Genomic DNA, 21,593 nt, shown 5'->3' with positions numbered 1-21,593 from the left:
TTTGTTAGAAAGTACTTTTCTTTTCTTATGTTTGTATTATGAATTTGAATCTATTACATATTTATTTTCACCAGCTTCATATTTTCTTGGTCTTGATGTTTTCAGCTTCCACAGCAGCAGCAGGTAGCCATTTAAATAAAATGAAAGCATCCCCTACCTCTCATCGAACAGGAAACATTCCAGAAGCTACCTCTCTTATCGGCGCTCAGCACAGGTGATTGCCTGTTTCTTCCCTAAGTGCAGGAAGTTGAAACAGAAGTTTACCCGTATGTTTGAGGGAGTTGGGATGGGTGGGGTGGGCAGCAGTCCATGACAATTTCTAGCAGATATTCCTTTTGACACCCTCCCTTCCCACTCGCCTCTTGGTGTAAAATGATTCCCCCCTAAACCCTCCCCCTCCAGTTGACAGCTTTGTAATAGTTCTTAATTATTGTCTGTTTCAACATGTTTGGTCATCTTTTGGTCACCCCCCGCGGGTTAGGGGGAAGAATTTACCCGATGCTCCCCATCATGTCATAAGAGGCGACTAACGGATTCTGTTTCTCTTTTTACCCTTGTTAAGTGTTTCTTGTATAGAATATAGTCAATTTTTGTAAAGATTTTAGTCAAGCAGTATGTAAGAAATGTTAAGTCCTTTGTACTGGAAACTTGCATTCTTCCAGTAAGGTAATACATTGTACTACGTTGCAAGCCCCATGAGCAAATGTTTGATAAGTGCTTTTGTGAACAAGAAACAATTGACAAGTGGCTCTATCCCATCTCCCCCCTTTCCCCGTCGCGATATATTACCTTCGTGGTTGAAAATGACGTTAAACACCAAATAAAGAAAGAAAGAAAGATCTTTTGGTCGCTTTTAGGTCGAGAAACAAAATGTAATTGTGTCAAATAAGATTTAGACACCAAAGATGTTACCAAGACAAGAATTAAACTCTAATTTGCTTACTACTGTGCCTAGTGGTCATAATTAAAAATAGATGAAGTTTGTGCACAAGTATAATGCCAGTTATGTATTTTTTGCAACAATTAGAATATAGGAAAAGATGATTGACATAGCACTAAATGGAACATCACACCGATTTATCTCATTTTTCCCCTATCGAATTTCCAAAGTTAATATTACGTTTGAATTCTTGTCAGTTTAACTTTTCCCCACTCGTTTTTACTAGTTTTTTCTTCTACAACTGATAATGAATGTCCTTTTATGCAACCATTCTTTAATTTTCTTTTGTGTGTGTGTGTGTGTGGACAAGCAGAAAAGGGTCGGCAGGCAACCTTCCCAGTCATACAGCAGCACGGAGAGGATCTCTGGGCAGCGCCAGTAGTACTAGCAGCGGTACCGTCATATTTTTGTCTTGAATAAATTCTTTTGTGTGTCTTTTGAATTAATTCTTCCAGTGCAGTGATAGTGTCTGAGTGCCTTGAGCTTGCGTGCCTTGACCTAACCTGCATGCAGATCGACTGTGACCTGCCATTTCTGGTTGCCGTGCTGAGTTTTGCTTAGACAAAAAAAAAATTGTCTGTTTACGGTAACATATAAGGCAAAAAAAATAGGTTTGGTAGGTCGGGATTTTTTCTTTCTTTTTTTTTCTCCAAAAAACCATATTTTTAAGTTATTTTGCCAAAAAAACACTTTTTTTCTTTTTTTTCTTTTCTCAAATGCCAAAAAAAAGTCTAGGGTCGCGCGAAAAAATAGGGTCGGTCGGGATACCGTAAACAGACTATTTTTTGTTGTTGGCCTTAACACCGTCAAGCTGACCTTCCACAAACTTAACAAATTGTATCGTGATGGTATTTGGTGATAAAAAAATAACAAGTACATGTTAAGTGGCGCTACGCATATACCCATAACACCATTTTTGTGAAGAGATAATAATGGGGCGTACATTTGGAGGACATAAGGCCCATGCATAAGTAACTAATTTGTATCTGTATCTTTATCTCTGTGACAAAAAGTATAGGGTACCAACAGATGTACAGCAAGATGGTGACCGTGTATGGATGACATTTTCGGCTGCTGTAACTGGGTCACTGGTGTCAGCTCTATTCTTAAACTCTCCTTCTAATGTCAAATTTGTTTAAAAAGACAAGCTGAGTTGACATACTTAAATGTAATGGTATGTTCACATGTTGACACTTTACCTGGTAAAACAGTATTTTTTTCTGATGTGAGAAACTCCTATTTTGGAAGAAGCGATATCAAGTTGGTTTGTTTGGTGTTGTACGTACATGTATCTCTTTTATTTATTTGTTATGTTGATATCATTACTCTTGACATGTTGACCATTTAAAGTCAAAAAGCTTTTAGCCTTGAAGTGCACTCTTATTCACTGCTGTAGATTAAAATTCTGTTTAGATTAAAGCTTTTTGGTTTATTGACACTTTTGCATTAGTCAATCCACATTTAATTTAAGTGTTTACATTGGTATATATTACATGTATTCAGCTGCTGACGTATTAGTCGTGCAAAGTGCAAGTTTTTCTGTTGCACAGCTTTGCTAAATTATTTCAAAATTGGTGCAATTTGTTCAGCTTATCACTGTTTACTGACCCCCCGCGGGTTAGGGGGAAGAATTTACCCGATGCTCCCCAGCATGTCGTAAGAGGCGACTAACGGATTCTGTTTCTCTTTTTACCCTTGTTAAGTGTTTCTTGTATAGAATATAGTCAATTTTTGTAAAGATTTTAGTCAAGCAGTATGTAAGAAATGTTAAGTCCTTTGTACTGGAAACTTGCATTCTCCCAGTAAGGTAATACATTGTACTACGCGTTGCAAGCCCCTGGAGCAAATTTTTAATTAGTGCTTTTGACAATTGACAAGTGGCTCTATCCCATCTCCCCCCTTTCCCCGTCGCGATATAACCTTCGTGGTTGAAAACGACGTTAAACACCAAATAAAGAAAAAGAAAGACTGTTTACTGACTGCATGAAGAAACATTTTCAGGGCTTATAGTTTCATTATTATTCTCTTTATTTATTTTATTTATATAGCGCCTTATCCGAAGTTCAAAGCGCTTTATGCCGTGTGAGATCGAATTTTTTTACACAATATATCACGCATTCACATCGACCAGCAAACCTCAAGCCTGTTAGGCGAATGTTCACCTTTCGCGGCCTTTATTCCAAGTCACACGGGTATTTGATGGACATTATTTTTTATCTATGCCTATACAATTTTGCCAGGAAAGACCCTTTTGTCAATCGTGGGATCTTTAACGTGCACACCCCAATATAGTGTACACGAAGGGACCTCGGTTTTTCGTCTCATCCGAAAGACTAGCACTTGAACCCACCATCTAGGTTAGGAAAGGGGGGAGAAAATAGCGGCCCGACCCAGGGTCGAACACGCAACCTCTCGATTCCGAGCGCAAGTGCGTTACCACTCGGCCACCCAGCTTCCATGTTATTAGTCAAATGTATGTTCTTTCTCCTGTATGTCTGTTTTTCAGTATTCCAGCTTTTATTTCATGGATATATGCAGCTTGAATTAAAACTGTTCATGCTTCTCATCCATCACGTTGCTGCTCCCCCCATCATTTAAAATATGACTTATTTTGGTCTTAAACCCCTGTTAGACATTTAAAGAGTTACCAAATCATGATCGCGCATTGCGCATTTTGAATTTAAAAAAAAGGTGTGCATGCATGATCATGTTCACACATGTAACCGTACAATGGTATATATATATGTTAATAGATGCTTGCTTGTGAATTTGAGTGTATGAAAACATTTTGAGTCTGTTATAGTCCATTAGTACTCTGACTAACAGATAAGATACTTAACTGTTTTTGATTTTTTGCTAATGTTTGATCCCAATGCCTGCTTAATGATTTAACCTTTTGATTATGAAATTAATTAACTATGTGGACTGACATTTTTGTTTCTTTCTTCTGATTACTTTGATGCATTTGCTTTGTCTTAATGATTCTGTCTTTTTCCAGGGGGGGGGGGGGGGGGGGGGGAGGGGGGGGGCATTTTTCAAGATGTTTTTGCCTCTCTCTTTCTCTGATATTCTCTTTGTCTCTGTGGAGCATAAATTTGAATAAGTAAATATTTAATGTGTAATATTGCTACTCTGTGGATGTTGTTATGGAATCTATGAACTTAAGTTTTTCTATGATAGACAGAACCGTATGCTGAGAAGTACAGCATATTTTATTACTGTTAGGATCGATGGTTGTACTTAGGACCTACATGTTTTGTATGGTTACTGAAAACTTTGTTTGAATATGTGTCCTGTTGTTGTGTTTTTACGTCAAAGCAAAGGGGAAAAAACAGGATCTTTGATTTTTGAGTTTGCACATCTTAGGCATGACAAAAATGGTAAAGTGTCTTTTATTTGCTTTTTGTGCAGAACCGTCAACGGCAGGTCGTATGGTGGCAAAGTCAAAAACAAGCACTGTAACCACAACAACTACTAGCAATGCTGCTCCAAAGTAAGTAGCATTTTAATGTAGAAAGATTCATTTTTGCATGATACACGTTACTCTTTTTGCTCCCTTCTTTCTGTCTGTTGATGGACGTGTTTTTTTATCTGACGGTTTGTGTGTGTCTGTGTGTCTTTTCTATTATTTCGTTTCTGTTTTTGTTTTGTTTCTGTGTTTGTTTGTTTTTTTAATTGATCTTTTGCTCCTTTAATTCCCCCCCTCTTTCTGACTCTCCTCATCTGTCTCTTCTAAACCACCACCACTCACCTAGACCCCCCCAGTGTCTCTCTTTCGGTTTTCATGCGTGTTCACTGTTTTGTTTGTTGTTGTGTTCATGGTTTTAGATACTCTTTAACGTGAATAAAGCATGTGGCTTTGAAATGAACTGTACCATAGTCAATCTGTGATTGATTTTGGGTTTACTTTGTTGGTTGGTTGGTTGTTGTTGTGTTGTCTTTTTGTTCTGTTTTTGTTGGTGGGGTGAGGGGTTGGTTTTGTGTGTGTGTGTGTGTGAGTGTGTATGTTATTTTATTCTTCTTTTGTATTTTTATGAAGAAAGTTTTATTTTTAAATGGTTCTTCTGTCCACAGAGTGCTTCGAAAAATTTCGCGACCATGACATGAATGAAGAAGTTCCAGCCAATTTGAACACTTTGACTCCCTGGATTGGACATTCAGTTTTCTGGTGCTGAGGAATGAAGGTTCGCCAAGTGTGTAACGTACAAAGGCTTGCTGTTGTTTGGCGTCAATGTTTCAATGATGCCTGACTGTTCTTTCGAGCGACCAAAGGCTTTACAAACAGCTGACATTCAAACATTTAAGGACCGAGCCCTTGGAAATGACTCAGTTTGTGTCGATCAAGGTTCAGTAGAGATCATGGTGATATTTTGTCTTTATACTTCCAATTCATTGGAATTTTGTCCTGGAAGGAATCCAGTGATGGGTTATGTTGCAGTTGTACAGTTCACGTTGATGTGTACATATATTTGAATTCTTTTGTAAGATAGCAATGTTCTGTTATGTACATTTTGTCGGGTGTTCAGTCTTTCACATTACCATGAGTCCGTAACTTGCAACATATTATTGTGCGTAGTCCTCAAGTAGTTGTGAAAACGATGGCTGCTTTACCAGTATTCAACACCGTATTATGTGTTAGATGTATAAACACCAATGAAACCGAGAGATGCATATATTTTATCATTTGTGTTTATTTACTAGTTTACTGCTCTTTAGTATTTTCTTTTGTTTGCAGCGTGTTGATGAACATGACGGTTTGCAAGTGGGTGTGGATGTGTGTGTGTGTCGCAATGACTAAATGAGGTAAGAAAAAGAAAAAGGAACAACAATTGAGAACAAAATATTTATGGTTATGTATATTGCTGGGAATAGGTGAAACTAGGATTGACCCCAAGTGTATGAGTTAGTTGGTGAAAATTCACTTTATCTTTAATAAGTTTGGGATGCGTGAAGTGTCTGAAAGAAGTAATTGACTGCAGTCATGTTTAAATCTATACTTTGTGTTCTTTGCAAGTTGCAATCATAACTCTTTTAATTCAGTATTGCGAATATTGGTTTCCTTTTCTTTGAAAATATGAGAAATCCAGTTTGAAAAGCAGGTGACATTTGAAGTACATATATTTTTAATTCAGTTGTTTTCCTTTGAAATCCTTTCTTATGTATCTGTTAAATGCATAGGCGTTTTGATGATTGTTGTTGTTTTGTTTTGATTTAATTAGTGTTTTTGCTTCGGAAAATTAATATTGTACGGATTTAGTGTGCAATGTCCTGTGCTTTACGATAAATTTCACAAGTGTGTGTGTGTGTCAGACAGACAGACAGACAGACAGACAGACAGAAGAGAGATCTGCATGAAGGTGCATTTGAACCCTATGAATTATGTGTTTCAATTGTTCCTGTTTTAATTGTATTACATGTATATTGTTTCCTTATGGAAGAACAGATGTAATTCAGTATTTCACTGGAAGCTTAACTTTTATTGTATGTGCACAATTTCTACAACACACACTTAATCTCTCTCTCTCTCTCTCTCTCTCTCTCTCTCTCTCTCTCTCTCTCTCTCTCTCTCTCTCTCTCTCTCTCTCTCTCTCTCTCTCTCTCTCTCTCTCTCTCTCACTTAATGTGATCTTGTGTACTCATCACACTTTCCCTAAAAGTAGAAAAAAGAGAGTCAACAAGTTGTACTAAATGCTGAACAGACATAACTTTGAATTCACTAGGTATCTTCAATTTGTACAGAAACAGATGAAACATTTGTAAAACGTTTGAGATTGTTGTGCTCTAGCATATGCAGCTAGTTGCCCTCAAAGGATTTTATATTTGTAATTACGGATAGGAAAGTCTTTAAGACACAATATGTATTACTCTTACGAAAGTAATTATGTGTAACACCTGTTAAAGGCAAATTAAATTACATATTCTTACCCCAATTCTCATAAATGCATTGACTTCAATCTCACATTAGAGTCTGGGTGGCCGAGTGGTAAACGCATTTGCCTCGGAAGCGAGAGGTTGCGAGTTCGACCCTGGGTCAGGGCGTTAGCAATTTTCTCCCCCCTTTCCTAACCTAGGTGGTGGGTTCAAGTGCTAGTCTTTCGGATGAGACGAAAAACCGAGGTCCCTTCGTGTACACTACATTGGGGTGTGCACGTTAAAGATCCCACGATTGACAAAAGGGTCTTTCCTGGCAAAATTGTATAGGCATAGATAAAAATGTCCACCAAATACCCGTGTGACTTGGAATAAAGGCCGTGAAAGGTGAATGCTCGCCCTAATAGGCTTGAGGTTTGCTGGCCGATGTGAATGCGTGATATATTGTGTAAAAAATTCCATCTCACACGGCAGAAATTAATATGTAAAGCGCATTGAGCATATATATGATTATGCGCTATATCAAATGTCCATTATTATTATTATTATTATTATTATGCTAGCCCCTGGAGCAATTTTTTGATTGGTGCTTTTGTGAACAAGAAACAATTAACAAGTGGCTCTATCCCATCCCCCCCCCCCCCCCCCCCTCCCCCCTTTCCCCGTCGCGATATAACCTTGAACGGTTGAAAACGACGTTAAACACCAAATAAAGAAAGAAATCTCACATACTAGATGTCGAAAAACTACTCAGATTACCTGCCCTTGCAAGGGTGGTAACCAAGCTAAAAACAGACGCCATAGCCGTTGCTATGCCCTGTCCCACCTGGTTACCCATAACCCACCGCACACCACGTGAGCGCCGGCATCCGGAATAATCATTCTCGACTTTCGACGACACACGTCAGACGTGCGGAATTCGTCTGCTCACTTGGCTTTCGAACCCTAGCCCTTGTCTTTGTGACTTTATGGGCTTGCGGGGGCCTTTTCCTGTTCGCCTTTCTTTTAGTGAGACCTGCCTTTTTTTGACTCACATGCGTAGCAAAAGTGAGTCTATGTACTCACCCGAGTCGTCCGGACGTCCGGAAAACTTTAACGTTGAATATTTCTTGGACACTATTCAGTCTATCAGTACCAAATTTGGCAAGATGGTGTATGATGACAAGGCCCCAAAAAACATACATAGCATCTTGACCTTGCTTCAAGGTCAAGGTCGCAGGGGCCATAAATGTTGCCTAAAAAACAGCTATTTTTCACATTTTTCCCATTTTCTCTGAAGTTTTTGAGATTCAATACCTCACCTATATATGATATATAGGGCAAAGTAAGCCCCATCTTTTGATACCAGTTTGGTTTACCTTGCTTCAAGGTCAAGGTCACAGGAGCTCTTCAAAGTTGGATTGTATACATATTTTGAAGTGACCTTGACCCTGAACTATGGAAGATAACTGTTTCAAACTTAAAAATTATGTGGGGCACATGTTATGCTTTCATCATGAGACACATTTGGTCACATATGATCAAGGTCAAGGTCACTTTGACCCTTATGAAATGTGACCAAAATAAGGTAGTGAACCACTAAAAGTGACCATATCTCATGGTAGAAAGAGCCAATAAGCACCATTGTACTTCCTATGTCTTGAATTAACAGCTTTGTGTTGCATGACCTTGGATGACCTTGACCTTGGATCAAGGTCACATGTATTTTGGTAGGAAAAATGTGTAAAGCATGTGAGTCGTATGGGCTTTGCCCTTCTTGTTATTGAATTGAATTGTTGTTTATTAGCTGCTTGTTTACAGCCGCTTCAGAAATTTACTTTTCTGGTGGACTACGATTTCGCCCATTTTCAAGATGGCCGATAGCAAGCAGTACTTAGGGCTAGGCAGGAAGTGAATAATGCTGTTAGCCCTTTTTAGAAACCTCTGTGCGGGTCGTCGACTCTTCGAGTAGTACTGCTTTTGTAGTAGCTGTTCGTGCGGATAAGGTTTCGCTTTTTCTTCCCAGCCCTCCTCTCCTCTTAAGGAGAACCAGTCAGTGTCTTCCACTTTCGGGGGACTTAACGATGAAATATGTGTTAATTTCTCAGCTGTTTCAGGCACGATCGGCCCGCCCACTGTGGCGGCGTACTCCTTAGCAGCTGCGCATCGTGGTCTGGTGCAAATGGCCAGTTCGGTTCAACCCTTTCTGCCTCTGGTAGTACTGGGTTGTTCACGAGCACTCTCTCCGTTGGGAGAGGGGGCCTGCTCCCCGCCTGTCTCTGCCCGCTCTCCTTGCTTTTAGCACAGATGAGTCGGGCATGCAGCCCCCTTACCGTTTGGAAGGGGGAGCGGGGGGTGGCACGGTAAGTCACAGCCTGGGCTGGTTCCCACTCTGCCTCAATGGGGGCAGGGGGCTGTGTCAGTGGCCCACCCTTTCCCGCCCTCAGGGCAGGATCTGCGAAAGAAGATAGGTTGGAATGTTAAGTCTCAGGATCTGATCCAGACATTTTCGTTGCCAAGGGCTAGTTTTTCCGCTCCGCCGGAACTAATCTCCTGGCTTCACAAATAGACCACAGGGAACGTGGGTTTTTTCGTGATGTTACTCCTCCCTCTCCTCTCAGGAGGCGGTGGGACGGCATGGTTTAGAGTTTAATCTGCTTTTGCTGAGACTCTCCTCTGTGCTCTCATACGAGCCATCTTATCCTCCCTGGACTCTTTTTGGTTTAGGGAGGATGCCTCGGTTTGGGGCCGTAGCCATGCTGCTGGCAGCTCTGGCTAGGATCATCACCGAGCAGATGAGTTTGTCAGTGATGTTCTATGCCCACACTGTCTTCACCAGGTGTGATCTCCTTCTTTTCAAGGGGTTTGATTTCACTCCGGTTACAGGAAGCAAGGGTCAGGCTTTTTTCGGGGTTTTGTTAAAACCTACTCAGAAGCCTCAGTCTTGCCCTTCCTTCATGGACAAGTAGCAGCGCATTGATGCGCTCCCGGTCACAAAGTGGGTGTTTCGTTCAGTGTCTCCTCCCTCTCCATAGTAGGTGGGACGGCATGGTCCAGAGGTTTCAGCTTTGGCTGAGATTTTCCTCTGTGCTCTCACAGGAGCCTTCCTTATGCGTTCCTGCAGACAGGAAGTGGCTCCGTTTCTGGAGAGCTATTCGTCTCTGGACGACCCCGGGGACTGGTTGATCTTTTATCAGAGTCAATCAGCTTGCTAGCTGCACTTTCAGATGGTGTTGAACCAGCCTTTTTGCCTGGCGTTCTCAGTAAACCAGGCAAAATGTGAGCTGTCCCCATCCCAGTTTTTTTACCCGGGCATGCCGTTCGACACTGTCTCTTGGAAGGTTCGTCCTTCACAGGAGAGAATAGAGAGGCTTTAGGCTCTTATCACTGCCAGACTGGCACAAGAGCAGACCTCTGCGAGGTTCTTAGCCTTGATCCTCGGTCAGACGGAATCGATGGCTATGCTGGCCCTCTAGTCTTTCCTCAAAGTCTCTTTGGGACTCGGCCTCACAGGTCTGGGACAAGAGGGTCCTCCTCCAGTTTGGGTTCCTCCACGCGAGTAGGTGGCTGGAATCCAATTGGATCGCTCAGGGCGTTTTCCCTAGCTTTGTTCCCCCCCCCCCCCCCCCCGGACTTAGACCGCTTCATGGATGTGTCTCTGTCTGGATGGGAGCCTACTTTGGCAATTACAGTCTTGAGGCTGTGGATGTAGACTCAACTCCTTGGGCATCTCAATTGCCTGGAGTTAGGAGCAGTAGCTCTCAGTCTACTAGCCTTTCTTTTTGGCTATATACAGGCATGTCCGGACTGCATACGGACAATAGTTCTGTTGCTTCCTATGTGAACTAGCAGGGAGGAGCAAGTTCTCACTCCCTGTCAGACAATTTACGGGATTCTGATTTGGTTTCTTTCACACTAAATCATATTCTCAGGGGAATTTCTCCCCGGCCGGCTCTATAATCTGGCCGACTCGTTCAGCAGGACCTCTCAGGGCTTGCACACGGGTTGGGCCATCTGCATACAGGGCTGGAGGTTGTGCTGTTTGTGTTACAGATCGGGGGTTTTGACTCTGATCCCCCGCTGGTTAGGGGGAAGAATTTACCCGATGCTCCCCAGCATGTTGTAAGAGGCGACTAACGGATTCTGTTTCTCCTTTTACCCTTGTTAAGTGTTTCTTGTATAGAATATAGTCAATGTTTGAACAGATTTTAGTCAAGCAGTATGTAAGAAATGTTAAGTCCTTTGTACTGGAAACTTGCATTCTCCCAGTAAGGTCATATATTGTACTACGTTGCAAGCCCCTGGAGCAATTTTTGAGTCACTTGAGAAAAAGTGACTCTATGTAATCGGTCAGTGTTAGTCTGTCCGGCCGGCCGGCCGGCCGTCCGGCCAGCCGTCCGGCCGGCCGTAGACACCACCTTAACGTTGGACTTTTCTCGGAAACTATCAAAGCGATCGGGCTCATATTTTGTTTAGTCGTGACCTCCAATGACCTCTACACTTTAACGATGGTTTCGTTGACCTTTGACCTTTTTCAAGGTCACAGGTCAGCGTCAAAGGAAAAATTAGACATTTTATATCTTTTCTCGGAAACTATCAAAGCGATCGGGCTCATATTTTGTTTAGTCGTGACCTCCAATGACCTCTACACTTTAACGATGGTATCGTTGACCTTTGACCTTTTTCAAGGTCACAGGTCAGCGTCAAAGGAAAAATTAGACATTTTATATCTTTGACAAAGTTCATCGGATGTGATTGAAACTTTGTAGGATTATTCTTTACATCAAAGTATTTACATCTGTAGCCTTTTACGAACGTTATCAGAAAAACAAGGGAGATAACTAGCCTTTTCTGTTCGGCAACACACAACTTAACGTTGGGCTTTTCTCGGAAACTATAAAAGTGACCGGGCTCAAATTTTATGTGAACGTGACTCATTGTGTTGTGAATAGCAATTTCTTCCTGTCCATCTGATGCCTCATATAATATTCAGAACTGCGAAAGTGACTCGATCGAGCGTTTGCTCTTCTTGTTTCATTAGTGCTTTTGTGAACAAGAAACAATTAACAAGTGGCTCTATCCCAACTCCCCCCCCTTTCCCCGTCGCGATATAACCTTGAACGGTTGAAAACATCCCCCGCGGGTTAGGGGGAAGAATTTACCCGATGCTCCCCAGCATGTCGTAAGAGGCGACTAACGGATTCTGTTTCTCCTTTTACCCTTGTTAAGTGTTTCTTGTATAGAATATTGTCAATGTTTGTTAAGATTTTAGTCAAGCAGTATGTAAGAAATGTAAAGTCCTTCGTACTGGAAACTTGCATTCTCCCAGTAAGGTCATATATTGTACTACAGTGATGTTCCGAGGCGTCGGTCATCGGTCATAGACCGATTTAGGTTGTAAAATGACCGATTGCAAACACCTCTGTCCCGTCAAATGTCCGATCCGATCGCGAAGTCCGCGGTCATTGTCCGATAGTATTACGTCTAGAGCGGTCACTGCAAGAAGAATCTGGTACTACAAACTGAAGTATCAAACCCCCGTTAAAACGAGTTCGAATCGGGGCCTTCTTGAACTTCAATTTTCACTCTCGGTCGAACAATAACACAAGGGACGCAACTCTCGACCGAACAATATTACAAGAGCCACAACTCTCGCTACTTTTGACGACACTTTACTTCCGCCGCCACATTTCTGCAAAGATGCCGCCGAAGAAAAAGGTTTGCGTGGGAAAAGGGCAGATACTTTTGAGTGGCTTTGTTAAAAAAAAAAGGACGACACGGACAGTCAAGTTGCAGGGCCTTCGGCCCCGTCGGAGACTGAAGCCTCAGAAGGTGAGCCAATAGATCTACAACCTCAGGAAGAGACGCAGGAAGAGACGCAAGAAACGAAAGTAGGGGCGACCAGAAAGTTTGTGCAGAGCTGGTTTTCTATGTTCCCTTGGCTCAGCTACAGCAAAGAAAAAGAACTGATGTTCTGCACCATCTGTCAGGAGGATGGCGTTGCCTCAAACTCGTTCACCGTTGGTTGCAGCAACTTTCGCAAATCCGCACTGGCAGACCATGTACGAACAGACGATCCCTACTGAACACTGTTGCATTTAAAATATTAAAATAAATTTGGAACTGTTCAGTTTTTATTTGCCTTTATTCATATATTCTCAGTCATCTAAAAAGGTTAGGTGCCATGATTGGTTCGCTTGATCTGAATGTCCTATTGTTTTTTTGTAGTCAGGACATGATGTCCTATTAGTTTTTTGATTCAGGACATTTTGTCCTGTTGCCCTCCAGTCCTAGGAACATCACTGGTACTACGTTGCAAGCCCCTGGAGCAATTTTTGGGTTAGTGCTTTTGTGAACAAGAAACAATTAACAAGTGGCTCTATCCCATCTCCCCCCCTTTCCCCGTCGCGATATAACCTTCGTAGTTGAAAACGACGTTAAACACCAAATAAAGAAAGAAAGAACGATTGAAAACGACGTTAAACACCAAATAAAGAAAGAAAGAAAGTTTTGACTCTGGTCTTGGTGCATGAAGCACATAGGTCCTCCACTTTCTCTGTGTATGCCCCGCATTGGCCTCCTTGGCCAATTGGCGTATAGAGCGGGGGTGCAACTCCTTAGCGCCCCTCTCTCAATCCAGGTGGTTAATCACCTCTGTTTCCTTTTGGCTCTGGGCAGCTTGGCCTCTTCTTGGAGATTCCGGCGTCTTGGCTATCTCAGCTACTTCGGAACAAATAGGCCTCTCTTCTGATGTTCATGGCGCTTTTGCGGGCATGATCAAAGGACCTTGTTTTTAGAGGTTTAGAGGCGTCCCCTTGTTTAACGCGTAGGACTTTGTTATTCTTACTCTGGGCCTCAGCCCCGAAGGGCAGTGAGGCACCGTTGTTGAGGTTTACCGGAGGTTGTAGCCTTGGAGCTTATAGTTCCGTTTTTTCCTCGTTTTTCGACCAGATTTCCTTGAATCAGAAACCTGGTCAATCTCCTCTGGTGTTTAATTCCCTTCTCTCGGGAGGATTCTCGCTCCGGGCGGTTTGGATTTTCTAACTGTCTGGTTAGAGTTTTTAAAATTCTTTTTTGATTTGCGCTCAGTCAATTGGAACTAAGAGCCAAAAGCTCATGTTCTTATCTCTTTACACTATAAGTAAAAGAGGTTTCTCTTTATTGACTCTCACAAGAGGTGTTGCTACTTTCATAGGACAGTCCTATGAGTGGTGGCTTATTGAACACAAGGAAGGGGGGGGGGGGGGTGGCGTTCAGTCCTCCCTCTGTTCCTTTACAGGTGTTCAGGACTCCAGAGCCTGGGGTTCTTCTCTCGCTGGTGGTGTTCCTGTCGCCTATGCGAAGTTTTGCCAACAGCTCTTTGGAGGTCTGATGACGTGTACATTAATTTTTTACCTCCTGAACATCTCCTGCTCTTAACTTGATGGGGCAATTTTGAACAGCCAAACCACTGCCAGTCATATCGAGAGGCAAAGACCCTCATAAAACACAGATGGAAAGAGAAATTCACCAACAAAACTTCTGGCTACAAGCCACAAAAAGACCCCCTCCATCTCCTAAGCCGTGCTGAGCAGGCTATCATCTTCCGCCTCCGCACTGGACACTGCTGCCTCAAAGCACACCTAAGGAGGATAGGTGTAGCAGAGTCTGCCACATGTGACTGTGGAGAGGGAGATCAGACTCCAGAACATGTTCTCCAAGCATGTCCCCTCCTCGACCAACTGCGGATCCAGACATGGCCTGACCCAACAGATCTGAGGACCAAAATGTGGGGAGCACTGGAGGACCTGGAAAGAACGTCCATGTTCATGGCATCCTCCAGATTCCGAGTCTGACACAACCGTCGTACGAAGAAGAAGAGATGGGGCAATTTCCTTGCCCTCGTTAGTTTCTGCAGGACAGGTTCTCTCAGGGACATAAGTAAGTTCCCTTCTCCTTTAGGAGCAATCTGCATTTATGAGAATTGGGGTAAGAATATGTAATTTAATGGAAAATTTCAAAAGTAAATTTTCATTTGATTAATATACTTACCCAATTCTCGTAGTGAATACCCTCCCATCCATCCCCGCTACTTAATTTCCTAAGGGTTTTTGAGAAGTCTCGAATGATTATTCCGGATGCCGGCGCTCACGTGGTGCGCGGTGGGTTATGGGTAACCAGGTGGGACAGGGCATAGCAACGGCTATGGCGTCTGTTTTTAGCTTGCTTACCACCCTTGCAAGGGCAGGTAATTTGAGTAGTTTATTGACATCTAGCATGTGAGATTGAAGTCAATGCATTTATGAGAATTGGGCAAGTATGATATTAATCAAATGAAAATTTACTATTGAAATTATCCATTTAATACAGTACCTTTACTCTACTATCTAGCTTTCTCAAGCATCTTAGATTTTGCCAAAATTGAATATCAAATCTTTCATATGTTTAGTGAAGTCTTTTTAAAAGTGGCTATTTTCAGATTCATGGTAATATACATGTATTGATGCTATTCTACTCAAATGCATGTCCATTCCCCCATGCAGCTGCTTATACCTTAGTCCGTACATTTTTTGTATCTAACTACTTGGATAGCCAGGTCTGATCATATCAATCAAACTTATAGGAAAACATACAAATGAACAGAAAAAATGGCAGGTAATTGGCTGTTACTGTTTTAGTTCTGTTGTTGGTGAGTGGAACTTGAGTAATTTAAAGTCTTATTTAAAAAATAATCTGTGAATTTGAAATTTTGTGAAATGGTGTCTTTAATTTTACACAATTCAAACAACAGAATACACATTTGGGTGCATGGGGGCAAGCCTGGTGTATCATGGAAAACTAGTTGTGCATGTGTATGTGAACATAACAAGTTGCTTCAGAAAAAAACAAGAACTATATAATAAACTGGACTGAATATATATGTGTGTGGCTATATGCACACCCACCTATATATAAGAGAGATCTAGAGAGAGAGTCACAATTGTATTGCATGCATGTGTGTCAGTGTGTGTTTGTCAGTGTTTCTGGAAAATTCGTGGAATACTGGTCTTAAATGCATAATATGTGTGTGTATGTTTGAAGAAATATATTGTTTGAGCCGAAAATATGCTAAGTATATGATTACAAATAATGCAGAGCATTCCACTGAAATATATGTGACTGTTTACCGCAAAAATTGTGTACTTCTGGGCATAGGGAAAGCACACATCCCCCGCGGGTTAGGGGGAAGAATTTACTCGATGCTCCCCAGCATGTCGTAAGAGGCGACTAACGGATTCTGTTTCTCCTTGTACCCTTGTTAAGTGTTTCTTGTATAGAATATAGTCAATGTTTGTCAAGATTTTAGTCAAGCAGTATGTAAGAAATGTTAAGTCCTTTGTACTGGAAACTTGCATTCTCCCAGTAAGCAATTTTTTGATTAATGCTTTTGTGAACAAGAAACAATTAACAAGTGGCTCTATCCCATCCCCCCCCCCCCCCCCCCCCCCCCCTTTCCCCGTCGCGATATAACCTTGAACGGTTGAAAACGACGTTAAACACCAAATAAAGAAAGGACTTGCTATGTGTGTGTGTGCATGCGTGTGTGTGTGTTAGTGTGTGTGTGTGTGTGAAAGCTGCATCTCTAGGTTTTTTTTTTATCTGAGATAGGATGCAAGGATATTGATTGGTTACACGACTGAATTGTTTTTCCATTTTTTTCAGTTATATTTAAGGGAGACCTGTTGCTGAATTTATTTTGAAGAACAAATATGAGTCCTATGTAACATGTGGAACAGTTCTGTGGAATTGAAAGCATGCTTGTCAAAACAAAAGAGTTATGCTGAGTCTGTTCATAAATGGTTCCAAGTCGATTGTGTTTAATATTTGATTACTCATGGTTTCATTATGATTTATTATCATGCTTAGTTATGTAAATTTGTAATTACGGTTTCAAGGGTTCTTTATTTCTGGTGAAAAAAACTGCTGCATATGATTTCTTTACAGGCAATTATAGTCTTTAACAAATCTAGTTATATTTCTATCTGCAAACCACTGATAACTACAAAAACACAGCTAGTATTATCTTTCCTGTTTCTGTATTTTTGTGTTGAATTACGTGTTAATCCATCTGATTCATTTTGTCAACTTTCAGGCTTGTGTTTGTCTCCATGTGAACCATATAGTCATTAATTGTTTTTATACTGTTTTGTGGTGGCAAATGATATTTTGCTGTCTTATCCGTCCTTTTGAGTTATCAGTATTCATGAATTTATTTGTATTTGTGAATGTGCAAATATGGTCATCTGTTTGCCCAGGCCGACGATAGATAAGGAAAGAAAGTGAAAATACAACTGCCATTTGACCCATTAATTGTCTTTTGATACCCGGAAGAGTCCAGAGAGCATATGGTGTGAACAGTTTATCAAAACCGTTTCATCGGTGTTTATCAATGCATGATGCAGTTTAATTTAGTAGAGTGTAATCATCACATCACAGATAGTGTTCTGTTTACTTTTATCCCCCCTGCGGGTTAGGGGGTGTCCCATATTGGGACGAGAAAGAATTTACCCGATGCTCCCCAGCATGTCTTAAGAGGCGACTAACGGATTCTGTTTCTCCTTTTACCCTTGTTAAGTGTTTCTTGTATAGAATATAGTCAATGGTTGTATAGATTTTAGTCAAGCAGTATGTAAGAAATGTTAAGTCCTTTGTACTGGAAACTTGCATTCTCCCAGTAAGGTAATATATTGTACTACGTTGCAAGCCCCTGGAGCAAATTTTTGATTAGTGCTTTTGTGAACAAGAAACAGTTGACAAGTGGCTCTATCCCATCTCCCCCCTTTCCCCGTCGCGATATAACCTTCGTGGTTGAAAACGACGTTAAACACCAAATAAAGAAAGAAAGTTTACTTTTATCGCATTCATCAGCCATTTTTACACGAAGGTACCAAATTTCATAGGGACATGTATTGCACAATAATTGTGTGTTGAAAAGAGGGACACATTTGTAGCACTTCTGATTTGTTTGTTTGTTTGTATGTGTGTCATGAAGTTTAAATTTGTGCATATGTTTTGCTAAAACTTGACATGCAGGCTCATCTTAAGTATTTACATAAGTGTGCACAGTTTAATGAAGATGCATTGATAACACCAGATATACGACTTTGACAATTTGTTATGCCATTCACCCTTCCTCCCTGGTATTATCTACAATGTTCTCAAATCTTGTCCCAGATTGTTAGGGCTGCAGTGCAGTCTCCCACAGAACATGCTTACCCAGTAAGGTCGGGTTCTTAATTACCTACAATTTGCAATTTAAGTTTTTATTTTTGCTCTGACTTCATTGACGTAAATCATGAAATTGTGTCTGACTGTTTTCTGTCTTTTTCTTTTGGATATCTGGATTCTGGCTGTTCAAAACATTTTGCAATTGAAAAACTGTTCAAACATTTATAACCCCACCAAAGTTGTTGGGAAAGTTAAGTGCAGTTAACGAAACATGTTGGTTCTTTAAACAGCGGTCTTCAGTTGAATGTTTAATTGTCATGAATATGTCTTTTTATTTTCTTTTTTTTCTCTACTCTGATTGCTCTTGGTCTTTTTGTATTACTTGTATTTACTGTTTCTAAAGTGGTTTTTTTTTTTATTTATTGATGTTGCTTGAGTTAAATGCAGCATGATCCAAATAAATTAGGACAGGATGGTCATGAAGCTTTAAGAGGAGAGAATTTCCGGGGAATGCAGATTTGTTTGGGGGATTGGGGTTTTTGTGGGTTTTTTTCCTTTTTCTTTTTTATGAATGTGCGCCAGGAGAGATGGTGGTTTAGGGATGGAAGGGGGTAGGGATGGGTGTGTTGGAAGTTTTTTTTTCAAAGGTAAATTGAGAGCAAGCAAATCTCAAATAAATGCGCTTTAATTCCAAGAAAGGCTACTGTTGAATGTACTTTGCAGAACCAAACATGGAAAACTTGAGTTCAGCTTTAACATTTGGTTTTTAGCAATTGTTGAAACAGTTGTCTGCAATGTTTTCAATGGTCGTGAGGATGCATTCTACATTAGTATTTCACTGTATAATGAATTGTAATGACTTTCGCCTGTTGAAACAAAATATTGCATAATTTAGTGATGATACTGTTCTCTCATGTGTGGGACTGTGATGGTTGTCAGAGTGATTCACTTAAACTGTCCATGTACGTGTATGTATATTCAGGCATTTTTATGGAGCGAGTCAGAAAGAGAGAGGAGAATTAAACTTTGACTTTTCTGCAACTTAATTCTTGTTTTGCGTGTATATTGGAGGATTTTGGGTGCTGATGGATAGTCAAGTTGGAAGGTGCACGCGTACACACACACACACACACACACACACACACACACACACACACACACACACACACACACACATTCTTACTACGCAGACGCACTTGTGCACACGGGGAGTCGATCCTAACTGTCTCACTTTCCAAAACAAAGAAACGCTTTTCACGATGTTGTACTCAAATATAGATTATGAATCAAAAACAAGAAAGCCTAGTCAATGGGACGTTTTGATATTGACTTGAATTTGTATCCCAAACAAATGTATAAAAAATATTCGGATTTCAAATATTGAAATCATTTGTGATATAATCTGCTATTTATACTATCATATATTGTGACTTAAGGCCAAAGTCTACCCCGTGTAAAGGTGATCTTTTTTAAAGTGAACTATTCTGTGATGATGATAATTCGTTTTAATGTCCTCTTAGAAACTATTCCGTAAGGTCAATGAGTGCAGAGGCCAGAAATAACATGAACAAGAAATTCCTCCGAGGTAGGAAAAACACCCCCGTCCTTACCATTCTCACTGCCACCAACTGAGAAGGTTATTTCCCTTTGACCATTAATATGTCCCTCTATAAGTCCTTGTAGAATCTTAATCCACCAATAACTCCCTAACCGTGTGTTTGACTGGTCCCAATTTTTGTAAGGACCGTCTCAGGAATGTATAGAACCTGTTCACCAAGTTTGGTGACGATCGGTCCGTTCATTCTTGAGATCTATATGCGAACACAAACACACACACAAACAAACAAACAAACAAACACATCGACCGAATCCTATACACACCCCTATACCGGGGGTGTAAATAAGGGTTTAGCGTGCTCATTTCAAAGCTAACGACTGAAACTTGAGTAAGGGTATCAGTAAAACCTCTAATGATGAACTTTCTAAGATTGTTGTGGATATGTAAACAGATCAACAGTCAAATAATCACATCTGAAGTAGATGGGGTAAAGGAACAATATACTTGCACACACAAAAAGTCGCGTAAAACGATATGAACAGATTCTGTCAATCTGTCGGCCTAACAAATTCATAATGAGGACACTGGGTCATTTTCCGCCAGGACCAGTAATCCAGAGTCGGTCAAAACCCACTGACCGGCGCTTTCAAAACGTTAGATCCACACCCTACCTTGGCATTCTCCTCTCAGACGACATGAAATGGAGCCCCCACATTTCTTCTATCACTAAAAAAAGCAAACTGCACCCTTGCCTTTCTCCGCCGCAACCTCCAACGCTGCCCGCCTCGTTGCCGTCAGCAGGCCTACCTCTCCCTTGTGCGTCCCCTCCTGGAGTATGGGGCGGTTGTCTGGGACCCCTACCTGAAGAAAGACATTGACTGCATCGAACGCGTACAACGCAAAGCCTCGAGGTTTATAACAGGCGACTTTAGGACCCCGGCAGCGTCACCAGACTCCGAGAGAAAACTGGACTCCAACCTCTGCAACAGCGACGTCAACAACTCCGTCTGACGTTCTTCTATAGGGTGGTTGAGGGGCTGGTACCGGCACTACCATCACACCAGTTCTTAACTGAGCAGAAGCAAGGCCGTAAAATCAGGCCAGTGAGACACTGACCATCACACATCCAACATCGTCTCACAGTATTCAAGAAACAATTCTAGGCCCTATTCAGTGCCCCAAGGCCGCACTGATCAGTTTAGGAACTCCTTTTTTGTGAAGACGGCACAAGACTGGAATCTACTTGAGGACAATATTGTAATCTCCAAAAGCATTGGCACCTTTAACCCCTTCACTGCCCACCCCGTATGTAATACATGGTCATTTTCTGTTTATCGTACGCCCATAACCGTATCTCATACGTGGGATTTGTGTCAACAACATTTCAGGACATTTCTGAAAACTAAATGGGAGGTAACCACTGTCCAAGTACTTGTAGGGGTTCTAAACACAGTTCTTTCCCATAGACCGTTCGGATAAGTTACTACCACTGTGGCAGTGAAGGGGTTAAAGCCAAGCTTGCAGCCGTCCACCACTATTAGGCTGCCGCACTCTCCCCCGCTACATTTATGCCAGTCTTCTGGTACCCAGCAGCGTAACCATCAAGATCAAGATCAAGAAGATCAAGATCAAGATCATAACTCTCTTGCAAGTTATTTGGTATACGGCCTTGACAACTGTATGTGATCTTACTCTTAGATTTAACGTCATGTACGCAAAGGGAAATGTATTGATACACGCGATCTTTTTGACAAAACATTAGTGAACCCACTTACAATATTGTACTTCTTTCTGTCTCCCTGTCTCTCTTTCTGTCTCATTCTTTTTTTCTGCCTCGTGTTTTATCAACATCATGTATGCACACACACACACACACACACACACACACACACACACACACACTGACACACACACACACACACACGGGGTCCTGTTTTGGCCTATATGGTCCGCTGGACCCAAAAAGCAACAACTAACTACCTAACTAACACACACACACACACACACACACACACACACACACACACACACACACACACACACACACACACACACACA

The 21,593-nt window shown here is 41.4% G+C and overlaps 1 protein-coding gene across 1 annotated transcript in view; it reads left to right on the top strand.

Annotated features, from left to right (window-relative positions):
* LOC138953631 (serine/threonine-protein phosphatase 4 regulatory subunit 4-like) overlaps positions 1-7,365 on the top strand; it is a 117,472-nt gene extending 110,107 nt beyond the window's left edge. The window contains exons 21-24 of the mRNA XM_070325508.1: positions 106-214; positions 1,254-1,333; positions 4,352-4,433; positions 5,015-7,365. Of these exons, the coding sequence (XP_070181609.1) occupies positions 106-214; positions 1,254-1,333; positions 4,352-4,433; positions 5,015-5,042 (299 nt within the window). The 3' untranslated portion in view covers positions 5,043-7,365. The remainder of the gene's footprint in view (positions 1-105; positions 215-1,253; positions 1,334-4,351; positions 4,434-5,014) is intronic.
* Positions 7,366-21,593: the final 14,228 nt, after the last annotated feature.

Source organism: Littorina saxatilis, linkage group LG17 (genome assembly GCF_037325665.1).
Source record: "Littorina saxatilis isolate snail1 linkage group LG17, US_GU_Lsax_2.0, whole genome shotgun sequence".
Classification (NCBI taxonomy): domain Eukaryota; kingdom Metazoa; phylum Mollusca; class Gastropoda; order Littorinimorpha; family Littorinidae; genus Littorina; species Littorina saxatilis.
The sequence above is the reverse complement of the archived record's forward strand: the minus strand, read 5'-3'. Positions and strand labels throughout refer to the sequence as shown.